This window comes from Myotis nattereri (genome assembly GCF_964212035.1).
Source record: "Myotis nattereri genome assembly, chromosome: 2".
Lineage (NCBI taxonomy): Eukaryota > Metazoa > Chordata > Mammalia > Chiroptera > Vespertilionidae > Myotis > Myotis nattereri.
In genome coordinates, this window is record NC_138076.1 from 28468513 (window position 1) to 28486174 (window position 17662).

The following is a 17662-nucleotide window of genomic DNA, read 5'->3' on the forward strand; positions in this document are numbered from 1 at the left end:
GGGTGACGCACCAGAACTGTAGCCATCCGTCTCTGCGTCTTATCAGGGTGCACGTCAGGCTGCGGTTTCCAGGAACACAAGTGTCTAAAGTCAGGACGGTCTGTCAGCAGCAGCAGCCACCCAAGCGTGGGTGTACAGCTACTTCCAGACGCCCACTGCTGGCACAGGAAACCCCAGAGCTGAGGGCTTGGAGTTGTTTTGAAACACAGGAGTGTGCTGTGCACATGGCCCCTGTTTTTGGTTTTGCTTTTCTTAAGAAGCTTTGGTCTAGAGAAGATGTGAGGGTGGGATTTGGGAAGCTTCTGTGCATCCTGGTGTTTCTGGGAGGAAAGGCCTCCAGCCACTCAGACAGATGGAACTGTGGGCCTCAGGCCGCACGGGCTGTCTTGGGCCCTTGCAGACACTGCTAACTGGAGCGTGCCTTGTTAGGACTGGAGCCTGGCCAACACGTTTTCTAACTGGGTTCCAATTCATGCAAAGAAATGAACTGTGTTTGCTCTGAAAGTGCTTTCTTAAATCTGTGTATCAATGTGGCTCTGTTGACAGTTTTCCTGCTCACATGTCTGTTTGAATGTCAGGAGGGTGCTCACCACCTGCCTCACCAAGTTCTGGGTTCTGTCCGCCAGTGATCAGCTGTACCTGTTTTTGTTAGCGCTGAGATCGGCGTTTGATTCCCTCCCCGTGAGGGACAGGAACTAACGCCAGTGGGTCAGGGCCTCTCTGCCCATGCTGCCCCAGCCACGGCCTCCTGTAGGTTCTCAGACACTCGACCACCCTGCCTCGGCCTTTGCTTCTGTGACCCTCTGCTTGGAGCACCCCTCCTCCAAATCCCCCTTAATTCAGGTCTCTACTCAGATGTCCCAAGAATTCGCCCCCTTCTGGAGAGAGCACAGCCAGGTCTCTGTGTCCCGCCCCATGACCCTCAGCACTACAGCGTGCATGTGGCTGATGACAGCTGTATTTTGTGCACTTCCCTTAGAATGTGAATTTCCTTGTTCATTGCCGTACCCCTGACACTTGGGGCAGGGCCTGGCACACTGTAGGTGCTCAGCAAACCCCTGGGCCATTTTATAGGCCCATCCTGTCCAGCGGAGCAGGAAGGAGCCCCAGAGAGGAAACAAGATGAGGCTTCCCCTCCTTGCTGACTTTCCTGGGAATGCTGAGCAGCACTTGGGCCTCTTTCCCATGTGGGAATTGGGCCTGTCACACCATTAGCACATGCACTAGCACACACTAATATACACAACTAGTATGCTTACTGTACATGCTAGCACACAGTAGTACACATCCTGGTACACACTAGCACACATGCAAGTGCACATGCCAGCATGTGTATACTGGTATGCGTATGTATACATGCTAGTACACACTAGCACACATATACACATATTCACATTCACACACATGCTAGTACACAATGCGAGTGCATGTGCCAGTACACTGGCATACCTACTAGTATGTACTCATACTAGTACACACTATCACACACAAGTATATTCACAGTCACACACATGCTAGTACACATGCTAATACATAGTAGTATACTTGTGTACTCGCACTAGTACACTTTGTTCAGAGTCCTGGGGCAGAGGGTCCACCAAAGGGGTGTAACAAGGGGGAAAGAGTGGGGAGTCTCACAGGGGCTCATGTTCTGTAATCAGGGAAACCAGAAGTTTGTGAGGGACCAGTGGCTTTTCTTTCCTCACCTCACCTCATCCTGTAGCTTTTTTTTTTTAACTAAAAAAATATACATACTATGAAATTCAGTATTTTAAAGTGCGTAAGTATAGTACATTCCCAAGCTGATAAAACCATCACCACTCACTACTGCCTAACAAACCTCATCTCTGTGAGCGGTCACACCCAGCCCCTCCGCCAGTCCCTGCACCACTTAACCGACTTCCTGCCTGTGGGCTTGCCTTTTCAGGACGGTTAGTATAAATGGAACCATACAACATGTGGTCCTTTGTGGTGGCTTCTTCCACTTAGCATAACGTTTCCAAGGCTTATCCAGGTTGTAGCATGCGTCAGTACCTCATTCCTGTAAAGGATGAATAATATTCCACTATGGATATACCACATTTTCTTTATCACCCATTGGTGGACATTTGGCTATTGTGAATAATGCTGCTAAGAACATTCTTGTATGAGTTTTTGTACAAATTTATGTTTTTATTTCTCTTGGGTGTATACCTAAGAGTAGAATTTCCAGGTCATATTGTAACTCTATGTTTAACTTTTTGAGAAACTGCCAGACTGTTTGTCATAGTGGCTGCCTTATTTTACACCCACCAGCTGAATGTGAGGGCTCTCGTTTCTCCACTTCCTTGCTAACACTATTATTGGCTGACATTTTTATTGCAGCCAGCCTAGTGGGTGTAAAGTAGTTTTGATTTACATTTTCTCAAACGTAATGACTGGCGATATTGACTTTCTTGTCTTTGTTGGCCATTTATGTATTTTCTCTGAAGAAATGTCTATGCAAGTTCTTTACTTATTTTTTAATTGGGTTATTAGTATTTTTATGATTAAGTTGTAAGATTTTTTCATATATTCTAGATACCAGACTTTTGTCAAATATGTAATTTGCAAATATATTCAGTTATTCTGTTGGTTGTCTTCACTTTCTTGTTAGTATTCTTTGTAATACAAAAGTTTTAAATTTTGATGAAATCCAATTTATTTACTTTTTCTTTGGTTGCCTGTGGTTTTGGTATGTACCTATTTAAGATATCATTTCCTAACCCAAGATCATAGAAATTTACACTTATGTTTTCCTTCTAAGATTTTTATATTTTTGGGTCTTCGATACATTTGGAGTTAATTTTTTATATATGGTGTGAGATAGGGGTTAGCATTATTATTGTTGTTATTATTTTGCATTTGAATATCCAGTTGTCCCAGCATCATTAGTTGAAAAGACCATTCTGTCCCATCAAATTATCTTGGCATTTTGTTGAAAATCACTGGCTATAAATGTGTGAGCTTATGTGTGGAATCTGTTCTATTTCCTATATCCCTGTGCTAGCACCATACAGTGAGTCTTCCAACTTGGTCCTTCTTTTCCCGATTCTTTGGCTATTCTGAGTTTCTTTTATTTCCACATGAACTTTAGGATCAGCATTTTAATTTCTGCAAAAATAGCAGCTGGCATTTGATAGGGATTGCATTGAATTGTCCAACCTCTGAACATAATTTCTTTCCATTTAGTTAGGTTTTCTGTAATTTCTTTAAAACTTTTGTTTTTGTAAGGTCATCAGTAATGTTCCCTCTTTTATTACTGATTTTAATAATTTGAGTCTCCTCTTTTTCTTGGTCAATCTAGCTAAAGATTTGTCAAGTTTGTTGATCTTTTCAAAGACCCCATTTTTGGTTTTGTTGATTTTTCTCTCTTGTTTTTCTATTCTCTATTTCATGATCTCTGCTCTAATCTTGGTTATTTCCTTTTTCTGCCCTTTGTTGGGTATAGTTTGCCCTTCATCTGGTTTCTTAAGGTGGAAATTTAGGTTGTCAATTTGAGATCTTTCTCTTTTAATGTGGGTGTTTTTAACTACAAAATTTCTCAGTAACACCACTGTAGTTTTTATGTTTTGTAATTTTCTTTCTTAGGGTTTTCTAAGTCTGTTCTACATGCCTGAGATTTTCCACAAACAGCTCTGAATCAGGACGGAACAGGAAGCAATGGGCACGCACCTGTACTGTAGTCAGGTACAAAAGGCTTAGGACTCAAAATCCTAGTGTCCCAGGTTAGCAGAATCTTCCCTAACTGTGTAACACTGGACACACTGCCTACACTCTGCACGTCATCCTCCTTGTGTAGAATGAGAGTGAAAGCATCTACGCTGGCATTTCTTCAGGATGTGGGTACTCCCCACTCCCTTGTGGGGGGGGGTCTCAAGGTTAGCAGGGGCTCGGGCCAATCTGTGGCATGCAATGGGCTCAGGAAAAATTAAGAGCTGGGATGATGAACCACTAAAGAGAAACCAACTGGAAAGAGGCAAGTTCATTCCAATAAATAGTCTTCTCTCCTTGTCTGAGAATCCCCTCACCCCCTCTCGTCGTCCCAGCAGCCCTGTGACTTATTCCCATGTTACTCACTGGCAAGTGACGGCGATGGGGCAGGGCAAGTGTCCTTTGCCTCCTGATGCATCATTCCCTATCACAGGTGTGTTCGTTTCCTGAGGCTGCCTTAGCAACGTACCACAATCTTGGTTGCTTAAAACAACAGAAATTTATTCCCTCATAGATCTGGAGGCCAGAAGTCTAAAATCTGGCTGGGCCGAGGTCCCTCCGCAGGCTCTAGGGGAGCGTCTCTTCCTTCCTCTCCCAGCTTCTGGGGCTAAACACGTTCCCGGGCTTGTGGCCGCATCACTCCAGTCTCTGCCTCTGTCTTCACACGGCTCTGTGTCTGTGAATCTCCCTCATAATTGGGCACTTAGCCTTGGGTTTGGGACCCACCCTAAACTCCAGATGATCTCCTCATGTCAAGATCCTTCGCTTGAATGTCTACAAAGATGCTTTTCCAAATGAGGTTCCATTATCTGGTTCCAGAACTAAGACGTGGTGACTACCACCCAGCAGGTGATTCCTGCTGGGGCAGACAGCCCTCCCTGGACTGCCCTCACCTCTCACCTGGCCCACACAGACTCTCGTGGGGTCCCTTGGGGTGTTCGGGCTGGGCTGAATTCTCTTTCCTGGCCTTCCCTCTCCCCATGGTCAGCTCACCCCTCTCTGCTGCCAGGCCCACTCTTCCCCACTGGCCTGAAGAGCAAACTGCAGGTTGCTCTGTGAGTGCTTGAAGTTTCTTCTCTGAGGTTACCCGTTTCCTGCAAAAGCCCCCAGTCCAGGAGGCTGGAGGCTTGTGCCCTCACTCCTTCTTCCTGTCCCTGATAAGGGACATATCCTGAGGGCCTTCCCAGCTGCACCACAGGAAGCACATCATCAGTTCCTTCCCTCCCTGGAAAGCCTTAAGAAACGGGAAATGTTTACAAAATAAGTAGTGACAGAAGGCTTTCTGCCTGGCCTGGGCCGCCAGTGCCAAGCCTTGTGGTGCTGCGGAGGGAGAACCCTCTGATGTGCCCATAGAAATCTCACCCTCCTTCCACACTGCAGCCTTTCCTGGTCATAACTCATCCTTCTGTCTCGTTTTACTCTCTGACGTCCAGTCTGATGGCCTGGATGCCCGACGGAGGCCCAGGCAGTTTGGTGACCCGCCGTCCTGAATATTCCTAGTGTCTGTACAAGGACTGGCACTTAGCAGCAATCCTGGGACAGGTACTTGGTCCCGTGTGAGTGGCATGTCTTTCCAACTGGATTTCAAACTGGGACTCAGGGACCCTATCTCCTAATTTTGTTATTTCCAACAAAGATAAGCACAGCATCTTTTAATCATTCATTCTAAACTATTCAGTGAGCCCCTACTAAGTGCCAGCCAGTGTGCTCAGCCTTCTAGAGCATGTGCTCTAGAGCAGGGCTCCTCAAACTGCGGCCCGCGGGCCACATGCGGCCCGCCGCAAACATTTATCCGGCCCGCCGGGCGTTCTTGCCGCCGCTGCCTGTCCTGCTTAGCAGCCGACTCGTCCCGGGCCCGCAGTGCGCATGTGTGGAATGTCTGAGGGACAGTGAACTGGCCCCCTGTTTACAAAGTTTGAGGACCTCTGTTTTAGAGGGAGAGGCACGCTGATGCATTACATTAGTCACACGTAACATTTCATCTCACTGAGAAAAGCCCGAAGGATACGAGCTTGTTGGCCGGCGGCTGCGCACAGCGTGGAGGTTCTGTGGCCACTTGTGGAGTGAGTTAAGCTTGACCTGTGTGACCTGGACGTGTGCTGGGGCCATGGCGGTCTCCACAGTCATGCTGTGGACTGAAGATGAACTGATTATTTGTGGATGTATTTTTGGGCCCCGAGTCTCTTCCTTTAGAACAGAGGTGCGTACGGGAGAAACGCAGTGATCGTTTGTGCAGGGAGTTGGAAGGAAGACGCGGTGCCGTTCCTGGCTCTGCTCTCCTGAGATTGAGCATTGCTCACCCGCTCTCGCAGTCCTTCCTTTCTTGTCCCTGTAGATGGTCTTTCCTTGGGTATCCTGTGCCTGCCACTTTGTCCGAGAGTGAGGTTTCTTGTGTTTTCCCACTTGCAAGCTCTGTCACTTTGCAGACAAAGGTTCTATTGACAACCGGGCAAATGCTGGCTGGCTGGGCCGCCCCTCCTGACTGGCCCATGGGCCCTGCTCGGTGGTCAGACGCTGAGACTCTGATCGTCAGAGAAGGCGGCTCCACCTCCAGGAGGCACCCAACCGAGAAATTACCTACTTTCAGGCTTCCAAAATGTCAACTCCAATAAAGATCTCATTTTCTATTATTAAGGAATTACAGAAAGCAAGAACAGCTGACAGGCTCTTGATTTGTGGCTCCTTCTAGGGACAGGAAGCCTTCCAAAGCCACGGGTAGGAGTGGAGGCTGGCCAGGCAGCAGGGGCCCTCTGCTGGTGACCACGGATGGCACTGGTCACCCACAACTGGGGCGTCTGCAGCCCGCATGCTGCACCCAGGCCCGGTCAACATGCAGATTGTTTTCTCCTGGGGTGGGGGGTGGGGGGCAAGAAGTCGGGCACCAGGACGCGCCCACATCGAGGGAAGGAAGAAGATGGAAACGAGTTCACAGCTGCAGGCCCTTCCCTCAGCTGTGAGGCATCACTATTTTAAGGGTCAGGTTGACAATAGAAACCTATAAATGTTAAAATAGACATAAAATAGTGTACTCTGGTACTTGAGATTCCAGACTAGCTGACTGTTTTTGTCACTTGGCATGTTTCAAGTGCCCTTTCTAAGATGGAATAATGCCCAGTGCAGTAAATACTGTATCTTCTCCCTTTACTTACCTGTAGCATGCCTAAGCATTTGTGAGGTTTGTTTTGTGTAGAAACAGCCTGGACCGGTGCACCTTGTGTGTGTATATGTCTTTTCAAGTGAAGTCAGCTTTGGCTTCGTGTGCTCCAAGCCGCTCAGGAGAGCACCACACCCCCAGCCCAGGATCGTGCAGCTGAGCCGCAATCCAGCTAAAGCTGTTAGGGTGCTAACGAAGTGACGCCCGGGAGGAGGGTGTGATGGAGGCTAACACCCTCTTCATTCCAGTTGGTGCATGCTGCGGGCCAGATGGCAGGGTATTGATTTTCCTGTTTCTCGGAGATGTCTTGGGGTAGCTGCAATCAGGAGCCAGGCTTTGTTCTGAGACAGAGAATAGAGCATCTTGCAAATTGGTCTTTAAAAGGAGGCGTGGAAGTGCCATCTATGCAGAGGCTGAATGTGCCCCAGGTGGCTGCTGCCTGCACCTGCAGCGCTTCTCTAAGACATAAAGATGAAGAGTCAGTTCTGTTAGATCAGTGGTTCTCAACCTTCTGGCCCTTTAAATACAGTTCCTCATGTTGTGACCCAGCCATAAAATTATTTTCGTTGCTACTTCATAACTGTAATGTTGCTACTGTTATGAATCCTAATGTAAATATCTGATATGCAGGATGGTCTTAGGCGACCCCTGTGAAAGGGTCGTTCGATCGCCAAAGGGGTCGCGACCCACAGGTTGAGAACCGCTGTGTTAGATGCTCTGTTGGCTGTGAAAAGCTATTGTCTCTGAGGATCCCGAATGGGGGTGGTCTGGAACTTCTTGATCAACAACTGAATGTAATAAAAATGCATCCAGGCTCAGTGTGTACTATATCCACAGGGAGGGAGCAGGGGCCTCCCCTCACACCCCTGGAACAAGCTGTCATCCTACCTCTGCTTCCTCTCTCAGAGCAGCTGCCCTTTGGGGGCCCCTCTCGCCCCCATCTTAGGATGGGTGAGTCCTGTCCCTTAAGACCTCAGCCTGAGGCCCCCAGGCACCTGAGGGGTCGACCACCACCCTGCATTTTGCCCTCTTGTAGGTAGTTTATTTCCTCCCCATGTCACACATGGTAACTGCATGCGTACTCCACACATGAGCTTCCGTCCTCTCACGGCTCCACTCTCAGTCCCGGAAATGTGCCCGAAATGTGAGAGCTCAACAAATATGTGTGTAATGGCAAGTTAATGGATGAATAAAGCCTAATTCAGGGGTGAATGAAGGGATGAGTGGATTTTTTATAATGATGAGTTAATGAAGGGAGAAAGATAACCAATGACCAAGTCAGTAATCTGGGAGAGAAATGCAGACGTATCCCAGAAAGTAGAGTGAAAAGAGAAAGATTTAAAAAATATTAGATAAAGCTCATTGAAGTCATGGGCTGAGCCATGAGGCCCCACCTTCCCTAACAGGAGTTCCAGAAGAAAAGTGGTGCAGAAATGAAGAAATTTACAGAAAACTCCATGGCCAGGACAGGGTGGCACAAATTCTGAGGACCACAATGCCGTGGAGTGGAGGAGCAAACCCCTCTCCCAGAAAGGAATGTTCTGGTAAATGGAGAACCTGAAGCCTCCCCAGGAGGGACAGCAGCTCAGTGCAGCTGAATGGGAAGGAATGAGGAGATGGGCACTCAGATGGCTGAGAGGAACTGATCATGCGTCTGTATGTAGCCAACCTGACATACAGACATAGGATTAGGACTTTGGCTTCTGGCCACACTGGAGTAGTGGGATCCGAGTCCCCTCTCCCACCACAAACATCTGAAGAGCTGGGTGCCTTAGGAGTGGACCAGCTCAGGACTCGGGCAACCAGCAGCTTAGCTTTGACTCCCTAATAAGGGAAGCAGACGAGATGAGCCATGGCACCCAGCTTTTGTCTTGGAGGTGTGCTGTGACATGGGGCGGGGAGGTGTCCCAGGCAGAGCTCCGAGGTGGGCGAGGCCACTGTGGGCATGTTTGGGAGAGGGAGGACTTCCCGGTGCTCCACCAGCCAGTGTGATCAAAGGTGAAGAGCCAGGGTTGGGCAGAGCAAGGGGGCTGTGGGCTGTGGGCTGAGGGCTCCCTTTGTGGGGCTGAGACTTATTTCAGTCCCCAGCCCAGTGGAGAGCCATCAGGACACCCCCGCAGGGGCCCCAGAAGGCCACACCTGTGAAGCGGGGCCAAACCAACAGCAGTTGCAGGCCGCCCTTCCCGGACAAAGCTTCAACCAAAAATTGCCACGATCGGCCCGAAGCAAGAGACTTAACCACCGATCAGCACAAGGCCCAGCGGCTGCGTCCTTTACAGACGACAGCAGAATCAGGGCAGCCGCCGCCCCCGTCCACTCAACACTGACCTGCCACCTGGGGAGGAGCAGCCCACAGAACAGGCTGGGGCATGAAGATGCGGTGGGATTAGTGACAGGATGCTCAGGGAGCAAGTCTGACTCACTCCCTGACATGAGCCAGGACAGCTGGCCCCGGGCCTGCAGGCGTGAGTGTAGCTTGAGACTGGGGCATCCTCCACTGTCATGAGGCATGTTTGGCACGGAGGTTAGGCACAGGCGGTAGCTGTAAGCCCACGCCTCAACTCCCCCACTTCTAACCTGGACTTCACAACAGTGCGGCTCCGTAAGGTTATGGAGAGGCCAGTGCATGTGTCGTGGACAGCTCTGGAACAGCACCGGCTCCTGGGAGAGAAGGCAGTGCCGTGCTCCTGAAAATTCACTGGAAACGCTCTCTCCGTGCAGAGGCTCCTCTACCCTGAAAGCAGCACACACTCGCTCCCACCCCAGGTGTTTTCTGGTTGCTAATCCGTGGATGGAAGCTGCCAGCCCTGGACAGCCACATCCACACCATGGCTCAGGGCCCTTGGCCTTGAGCTGTGAGACAGCTGCTCTTGAACCAGGGAGGCCGTGAGCTGCAAGCCTGCGGGCCTTTCACCTCCCGCTCCTGACCACCCCTCCCGCTTCTCTCCACAGCATCCTTGAGTGCCAAGGCCTCCCCATCGTGAATGGGCAGTGCGACCCTTACGCCACTGTGACGCTTGCAGGACCATACAGGCAAGTAGCTGCCACCCGCACCTGCCCCGGCCCCGGGCCTGCAGTGTGGGGCACAGGCACCTGAAGGATGGGGAGCATTCCTCAGTCAGAGGAAGGGAGGATGTGCTGCAGGTAGAATGTGTAATCTTGACTTCCTTTTGTTTCCTTTATTGGCCTCACATGGTTTTGTGAAAAAAAGGAAGACTTGATGTTTTTCATGCTGAGTATTTTTGGCTCAGTAAAGGTCCCTGATTTGCATACCATCTGGGGTTGGAGACAAACAGAAATATTTATAAGATAAATAGAGGCAGCAAATTACTTGTGCATTTGATAGCTCAGTCTCAAGGCTGAGAGATTTGGCATTGCAAGTGTTATTTCTGATCCCGATCCTTCCTCCCTTGATTACAGATCGGAAGCAAAGAAGACAAAAGTGAAAAAGAAGACCAACAACCCTCAGTTTGACGAGGTGTTTTACTTTGAGGTCGGTGTCTCGGTGGTTTCGATGTTGAGCTGAAACCCTGCCCCCGAGATCCTTTGGCAAAAAGTCTCGATCTGAAGGCTCTCAGCCAGTTGCTTCCTCTGAAAGTTCTCTGGGTGACGTCCCCGCACCAGAGATTCCCCCTGCTCTGCAGCCCCTGCTCCCTAGAAAGAAAGGCCACTCCTGCTTCCAGAAAGACTCAGTTGCATACTTACCAATTCATTCTTTCCAAATGATCAGGACTTTGGGTTTTCTTAATTGTTTGGTTTTGTGGGTGTTTTTTTTGGTGGAGTTTTTTGTTGTTGTTGTTGGGGTTTTTTTGGCCTTTTCCACCCAATCTTTCCTGAGCAGTGAAGGGAGGCTTGTTTCACCAGAAATAGTGAGGGTTTTGAAGCAAAGAGGAAGTGCTTTTGGACACAGAGATCCCCCAGCTGCCTCTCCGAATGTGAACCACCAAGATTAGTAAGCTGCAGGGTGTGAGGGCTGGACCGGACCGGAACCACAGTGCACACGGCTGGTGTAGTGATAAGACGGCCCATATGGAATGTACTGAGGCGGGCGTTCTTTCCGTCCTCAAAGGTTTCTTTTTTTTTTTTTTTTTTTAAATTTTTTATTGCTTAAAGTATTACAAAGGGTATTACATATGTGTCCATTTTATCCCCCCGCCCTAGACAGTCCCCCAGCCTCCCCTATCCCCCAGTGTCTTATGTCCATTGGTTATGCTTATACGCATGCATACAAGCCCTTTAGTTGATCTCTTACCCCCCTACCTCCTGCCCCCCAACCCTCCCCGGCCTTCCCACTGCAGTTTGACAATCTGTTTGAGGCAGCTCTGCCTCTGAATCTATTATTGTTCAAAAGTTTATAATGGTCTCTATTATCCATGAATGAGTGAGATCATGTGGTATTTTTCCTTCATTGACTGGCTTATTTCACTTAGCATAATGCTCTCCAGTTCCATCCATGACGTTGCAAATGGTAAGAGTTCCTTCCTTTTTAGAGCAGCATAGTATTCCATCGTGTAGATGTACCACAGTTTTCTAATCCATTCATCTACTGATGGGCACTTAGGCTGTTTCCAGATCTTAGCTATGGTGAATTGTGCTGCTATGAACATAGGGGTGCATATATCTTTTCTGATTGGTGGTTCTGGTTTCTTGGGATATATTCCTAGAAGTGGGATCACAGGGTCAAATGGGAGTTCCATTTTCAGTTTTTTAAGGAAACTCCATACTGTCTTCCATAGTGGCTGCACCAGTCTGCATTCCCACCAGCAGTGCACAAGTGTTCCTTTTTCTCCACATCCTCTCCAGCACTTGTCGTTTGCTGATTTGTTGATGATAGCCAGTCTGACAGGTGTGAGATGGTACCTCATTGTTGTTTTGATTTGCATCTCTCGGATGATTAGTGACTCTCAAAGGTTTCTTGAATGCTTACTCTCCACCAGGTCATGGTAGGTGAGGATGACCGAGGCCTTCGCTCCCGCCCTCCTCACGATCCTGCTGCCCAGCAGGAGGCATCATCCCATTTGCTGCAGTGACGGTTCAGTTAGTGGCTCCGGGAGACAGAAAGCAGTTGCAGCCAGCAGGGCTGCTGGGGGCGTGGGGCGAGGCTCCCAGAGTGGGGACAGTCTGGGCAGGGGACATGCACAGGTGTGGAGGTTGGGAGGGTGCAGGAAACTGTACCTGGAATATAGAGTGAGGTCGGGGTGAAAAACGAGGAATTTTGGAAAATGAGGTTGGAGAGATGAGTTAGAACCAAGCGCTCATGGGCAGAGGACCTGGGCCTTCTGCGCTGGCCTCTGGAAGCTCACACGTTTCCTCCATGGAAGTCAGTGGCCGGCCTGTTGGGGTAGCCCTGGGGAGGGCAATGGAGCCAGGAACCTGAGGGCGTAGTGAAGGGCCCCTCTCTGTCCAAGATGGACATTCTGGCTTTATAGTTGGGTGAGGAAATGGTTCTTAACAGGCTGAAGATAAGCCAGGAGGCCCATGCGGCCACCCTCACCTCCAGGGACTCATCTGTGTCTCCAAAGGCAGGGATGACACCTGGAACAGAAGCTGCAGAAAAGTCCTTAACATGAATGTGCATTAAAGGTGGCAGCACCTTCCATGTCTGGAGGCTCAGACAGGCGCTTTCCCAGCTTTTGATTTTACTGCAACACGCAGTAAGGCACAGACTTCACACCATGTCGCACTTCCCGCCAACAGCTGCATCCACTCCTGTGTGGTTCCCACTCACATGAGGAGCGCTACGTACTTGCTATGGTGTATTTGGTGAAAATTGTGGGTCTCAACTCACTAGATGAGTTTAACGGCCCCAGATGATTGAATGTAGCAGTAGGGGCCGAAGCCTCAGGCTCCCAGAGAAGGCCTAGGCCTGGGCTCTCGGTGCTGCTGGCTAGGGCCGCGCTCTCGGCCTCCACCTGGAGGACCTTTGGAAGATGCTTGTGTGTGGAGTTTATGTCCTTTGACTCAGAGGCTCAGCCCTGCTTAGCCGCACTGTCAGGTTCTCCTCACCTCCTCTCAGCCTCGGCTGGCAAACAGCCCGAGGCCCAGCCCTGCCAGGGGACCCTGCATCGGCGGGAGCGAGGGGCTGGCAGGCAGCCTCCTGCAGGAGTTTCAACAGGAGGTAGTCTCCAGCCCAGCTTATTCCAGGACAAAAGCCAGACTTACCTAAAAACCCGTAAATATCTAAGTGAAATGATTTAAAATTCTGTAAGAGTCACCTTCATTCACTCATTAGATATGTTAGGTGACAGGCAGGAGTAAGGCAGGGAGGAAGCAGGCCAGCCTCTGCACCATCCCACTGGAAGCCAGACACCTCGTCATAGTATTGGGGTCATGCCAGGCAGGGGGCGCAGGGGGCTTCTTGGAGGAGGTGGCACTTCAGAGACACCTGCCAGCTTCCCAGCGTGGAGCAGAGTGAGGAATGGCCTCAGGAGTGAGCTGGGCAGGGGCACAGGTTGTGGAAAGATCCCATGTGCTCGGTGAGGAAGACAAGTGGGGATCCTGGGAGACTTCAGAAGTTTTAGCCAAAGGAGATTAGGTTAGGGCCAGCTGGGCTGTGGCTGGTGGGAGCCGGGCTTGGGTGGTACAAGGACAGGCTGCCAACAAGGTGGAGGCAGCAGGTGGGAAAGCTGGGGAGGAGCAGATTGGAGGCATGAGGGAGTGGATGTCAGGAGGGGGAGTGGTCATCAGGAGGAGTGAATGTCAGGAGGGGGAGTGGATGTCAGTGGTGGGAGGTGGTCAGCAGGAGGAGTGGATGTCAGTGGTGGGAGGTGGTCAGCAGGAGGAGTGGATGTCAGGAGGGGGAGTGGTCAGCAGGAGGAGTGGATGTCAGGAGGGGGAGTGGTCAGCAGGAGGAGTGGATGTCAGGAAGGGGAGGTGGTCAGAAGGAAGAGTGGATGTCAGGAGGGGGAGGTGGTCAGCAGGAGGAGTGGATGTCAGGAAGGGGAGGTGGTCAGAAGGAAGAGTGGATGTCAGGAGGGGGAGTGGTCAGCAGGAGGAGTGGATGTCAGGAAGGGGAGGTGGTCAGAAGGAAGAGTGGATGTCAGGAGGGGGAGGTGGTCAGCAGGAGGAGTGAATGTCAGGAGGGGGAGTGGATGTCAGCGGTGGGAGGTGGTCAGCAGGAGGAGTGAATGTCAGGAGGGGGAGGTGGTCAGCAGGAGGAGTGGATGTCAGGAGGGGGAGTGGTCAGCAGGAGGAGTGGATGTCAGGAGGGGGAGTGGTCAGCAGGAGGAGTGGATGTCAGGAGGGGGAGTGGTCAGCAGGAGGAGGGGATGTCAGGAGGGGGAGTGGTCAGCAGGAGGAGTGGATGTCAGGAAGGGGAGGTGGTCAGAAGGAAGAGTGGATGTCAGGAGGGGGAGGTGGTCAGCAGGAGGAGTGGATGTCTGGAGGAGGGAGGGAACTGGCAGGATGCTCCTGGGTGCTGGGAGGGTACATGGAAGTTAGTGTGATGTGCCCTGCGTAGTTCCACACCCCCACTCGCAGGAATTGGGCCCCAGTCCAGCCTCTGCTCATTCACGGTGAGTGAGGCGGTCCAGGGCAGGCGTTCCGTCTAACTCGCTCTCCCTCCCTCTGCACCACCAGGTGACCAGACCCTGCAGCTACAGCCGAAAGTCCCACTTCGACTTTGAGGAGGAGGATGTGGACAAACTTGAAATCCGGTGAGCAAGAATCAGGGTTTCGAGATTCCTGCTTGGAGGCTGCAGTCTGAACTCACCTCTTCTGTCCGCTTTTGTTTTGTTTAGCTTTGTTTTTTGGTTAATCCTCGCCTGAGGACATTTTTTCCATTGCTTTTTCAGAGAGTGGACAGGAGGGAGGGGGAGAGAGACAGAGGAGAGAGAGAAAAAAATATGGATGTGAGAAAGACATATCGATTGGTTGCCTCCCGCACACACCCTGATCGGAGATGGAACCTGCAGCCCAGGTAGGTGCCCTTGACTGGGAATCAAACCTGAGACTCTTCAGTGTGCAGGCCAATGCTCTAACCACTGAGCAAAAACATAGGGGAATGGATAGGGGGGTTTTAACGTTCTTGGTGATTTCAACACGAGGATGTTGGAAATGGGAATCAGTCATAATCACCCAGGTGTTCGGGTGGCTGTGGCCGAAAGGACACTTACTTTCCAAGGGGCAAACTCGGCTTTACAGTCCGGCTGCTTTGGGACTTTCCTGACACAGCCTTCGGTGTGCAGAGTCCGTACTTGTCACCTAGAACAGGGTTGGGGAAGGCCCTGCCCACGGGCGGTGTAAGGCCTGAGAAATCATTTGATCTGCATTAGGGGTGAGTTAATTAAATGTTTGGCCACATATAGCAGGCTAAGTTTTAGGTTGATAATTTTGTATGGCCTGTGATTGATGTTATAAATATCCAAAATTCTACCCTTGGCAGAAAAAAGGTTCCCCACCCCTGCCCTGGAAGATCCCAGCATGAGTTCACCAGCATCGGTTTTAGGATCCCCTCAGGGGCCTACTTCGCCTGCTCTGCTTGTAGGAAGCCCCGCCCACCTGCAGCACCTGCCCCAGGGGTAAGGTGCCTGGGAGAGAGCATCCATCCTAAGCCAGCTGTGCGTTCCGTCATCCTGGGCCCGGGTGCCCACCCCTGGGTCTGAGTAGCCCGTTCAGGAGAAGCGTAGGGATGCCCTGATTTGACACGATTTAAAATCTACTTTCCTTGCCGAAACCGGTTTGGCTCAGTGGATAGAGCGTCGGCCTGCGGACTGAGGGGTCCCAGGTTCGATTCCGGTCAAGGGCATGTACCTGGGTTGCGGGCACATCCCCAGTAGGAGGTGTGCAGAAGGCGGCTGATCGATGTTTCTCTCTCATTGATGTTTCTGGCTCTCTATCTCTCTCCCTTCCTCTCTGTAAAAAATCAATAAAATATATTTTTTTAAAAAAAAATAAAATCTACTTTCCTTTAGGCCAGGGTTTTTCGAGGCGTTCATTTGTGGGGTACTCTGGTATCCCTCCCTCGAACCTGCAGCGATTTTCCGGGCCTCTGAGCAATAACCAAGCTGTGGGGGGCTCCAGGCCCGGCAGGGGCTGACCTTTGGGGTACAGGGTACAGGCCAGGGCTCTTCCCTCTCCCAAGTGCAGGGGGCCCTGGGGCTCTGCTCGGCCCTCTCCTGGGCTCAAGTCCTGAGGGGTCGTGGCCTCCACACACAGATCTTGGTTTGAGCCCAGGTTTAAGTGTTTCCAGGCAGTTTAAATCTTCCATTTCAAAATCCTGAAGCCGAGGCGAAGTGACCCCAAGTCGAGAAGGTCCCCATGGAGGTCTGCAGGCCTTAGTTGAGGTTTGACTGCACACTGCCTGCTTTCAGACCGACGGCTCTGCTTCCTTGTTCAGAGAAAGAAGTGTTTATGAAAGACTCGGCTTTGAATTCAAGCGTGAAGTCCTAGCTCTTTTTCTAAGCAGACAAACCAAAGATGCTTTTAAACGCTTCTCTTACTAAAAAGCAAAAGCTGCCTGGCGACCTGTTCGTATTTTGCTGAAGTGTTGCTCAGCAGGTTGAAGGGTCTTCTGCTTCTAATTCTAAGTGTCTGCACGGGTCCGTGTTCGTGTCCGTGTCCCGACATGCGTGTTCCTGTGGGACATCCTTTGCCTGCTGTGATGTCCACGGCCCCTGCTAGGACGTGCAGGGGCAATGGAAGGGCTGCTACAGTCTTCTAGAATTTTCTCCAGTCTTAAATTGCAGCCCATGGATATCCTCTGATTAAGCTGTTTGCTGTGGGGGTATGCCACGCTCGCTAGTTAGCACCGGGGAGTGTCGTCCACCTCCATCTGTCACTCCTGTGCAGTCGCCATGTCCCCAAATCGGAGGGAACAGAATTCTCTCTGGAGGAAAAGGCTCATGGGTGACAGACTCTTTAGCAGGGGAGTGTGGACGCTTCTCAGAGATGGCACCTTGTGCTGAGCTTGCAGCCGGCAGTGACGGGCCCTCGGGCATGAGTCACACCGGTAGGTCTGAGGGATCTGGGGTGCGAGGCTCTAAGTGCAGGTAGGGAAGGAGGAGTCAGACACCATTTTTTTCTTCCAGGTGTACTTTCACGTGCTGGAAGGTAGGGGGCATCCTGGCTGTTCGGTTGGGCAGCCTCGCCAGTCTCCCGTGGGCACCATTCTCTGCATTAGCCTGAGCAGAGCTAGATTTCATTTATTCCCTCCACTGCTGAGCTCGCAGACTGAGGCCACCTGCTGGGTGCTCCCACCGTGTCTGAGACACGGCCCAGCCCTGAGGGCAGGTCCTGCCACACTGGGACCTCTCCCAGGTAAAGGCAGGGGATGCTCCTGTCTTCAGGGCACAGCACTTCCCTCCTGTTACAAAGACAGGAGGCAGCTCACCGGCCTGCCTGAGGCTCGGCCTCTACCTCCTCTGGGTCCTGGCAGCCCGGGAAGTGCACATCTCCACGCCAAAGCCAGGTCCTGTCTGACCTCACGTCCTAAATGCCCTCAGTCCGTGTAGATCTCCACAGAGGCTGACTTGGTGGAACCGAAGGCTCCGTGGTGCTCCAACCCTCCTGCGGGGAGAGAGGACGCCGGCGACAGCCTCTGCCTCCCCGGCCGTTCGCCAGGAGCATCCACATGCTGACCGTTGTTTTTCAGGGTTGACCTCTGGAACGCCAGTAACTTGAAGTTTGGGGACGAGTTTCTGGGAGAACTAAGGATTCCGCTGAAAGTGCTGCGGCAGTCCAGCGCCTACGAAGCATGGTAAGGTGGCGCGTGCCCGCCGTCCGCCCCGAGCTGCGGGCGGAGGGACAGAGTTACCAAGTCAGAGGGGCACAGAGCTG

General features: G+C 51.3%; 1 protein-coding gene across 1 annotated transcript in view; it reads left to right on the forward strand.

The window, feature by feature from the left end:
* The window catches only part of RASA3 (RAS p21 protein activator 3), a 118033-nt gene that overhangs the window by 78364 nt on the left and 22007 nt on the right, over positions 1-17662 (forward strand). Inside the window, exons 6-9 of the mRNA XM_081085047.1 lie at positions 9839-9919; positions 10307-10379; positions 14465-14541; positions 17478-17582. Coding sequence (XP_080941173.1) covers positions 9839-9919; positions 10307-10379; positions 14465-14541; positions 17478-17582 — 336 coding nt within the window. The remainder of the gene's footprint in view (positions 1-9838; positions 9920-10306; positions 10380-14464; positions 14542-17477; positions 17583-17662) is intronic.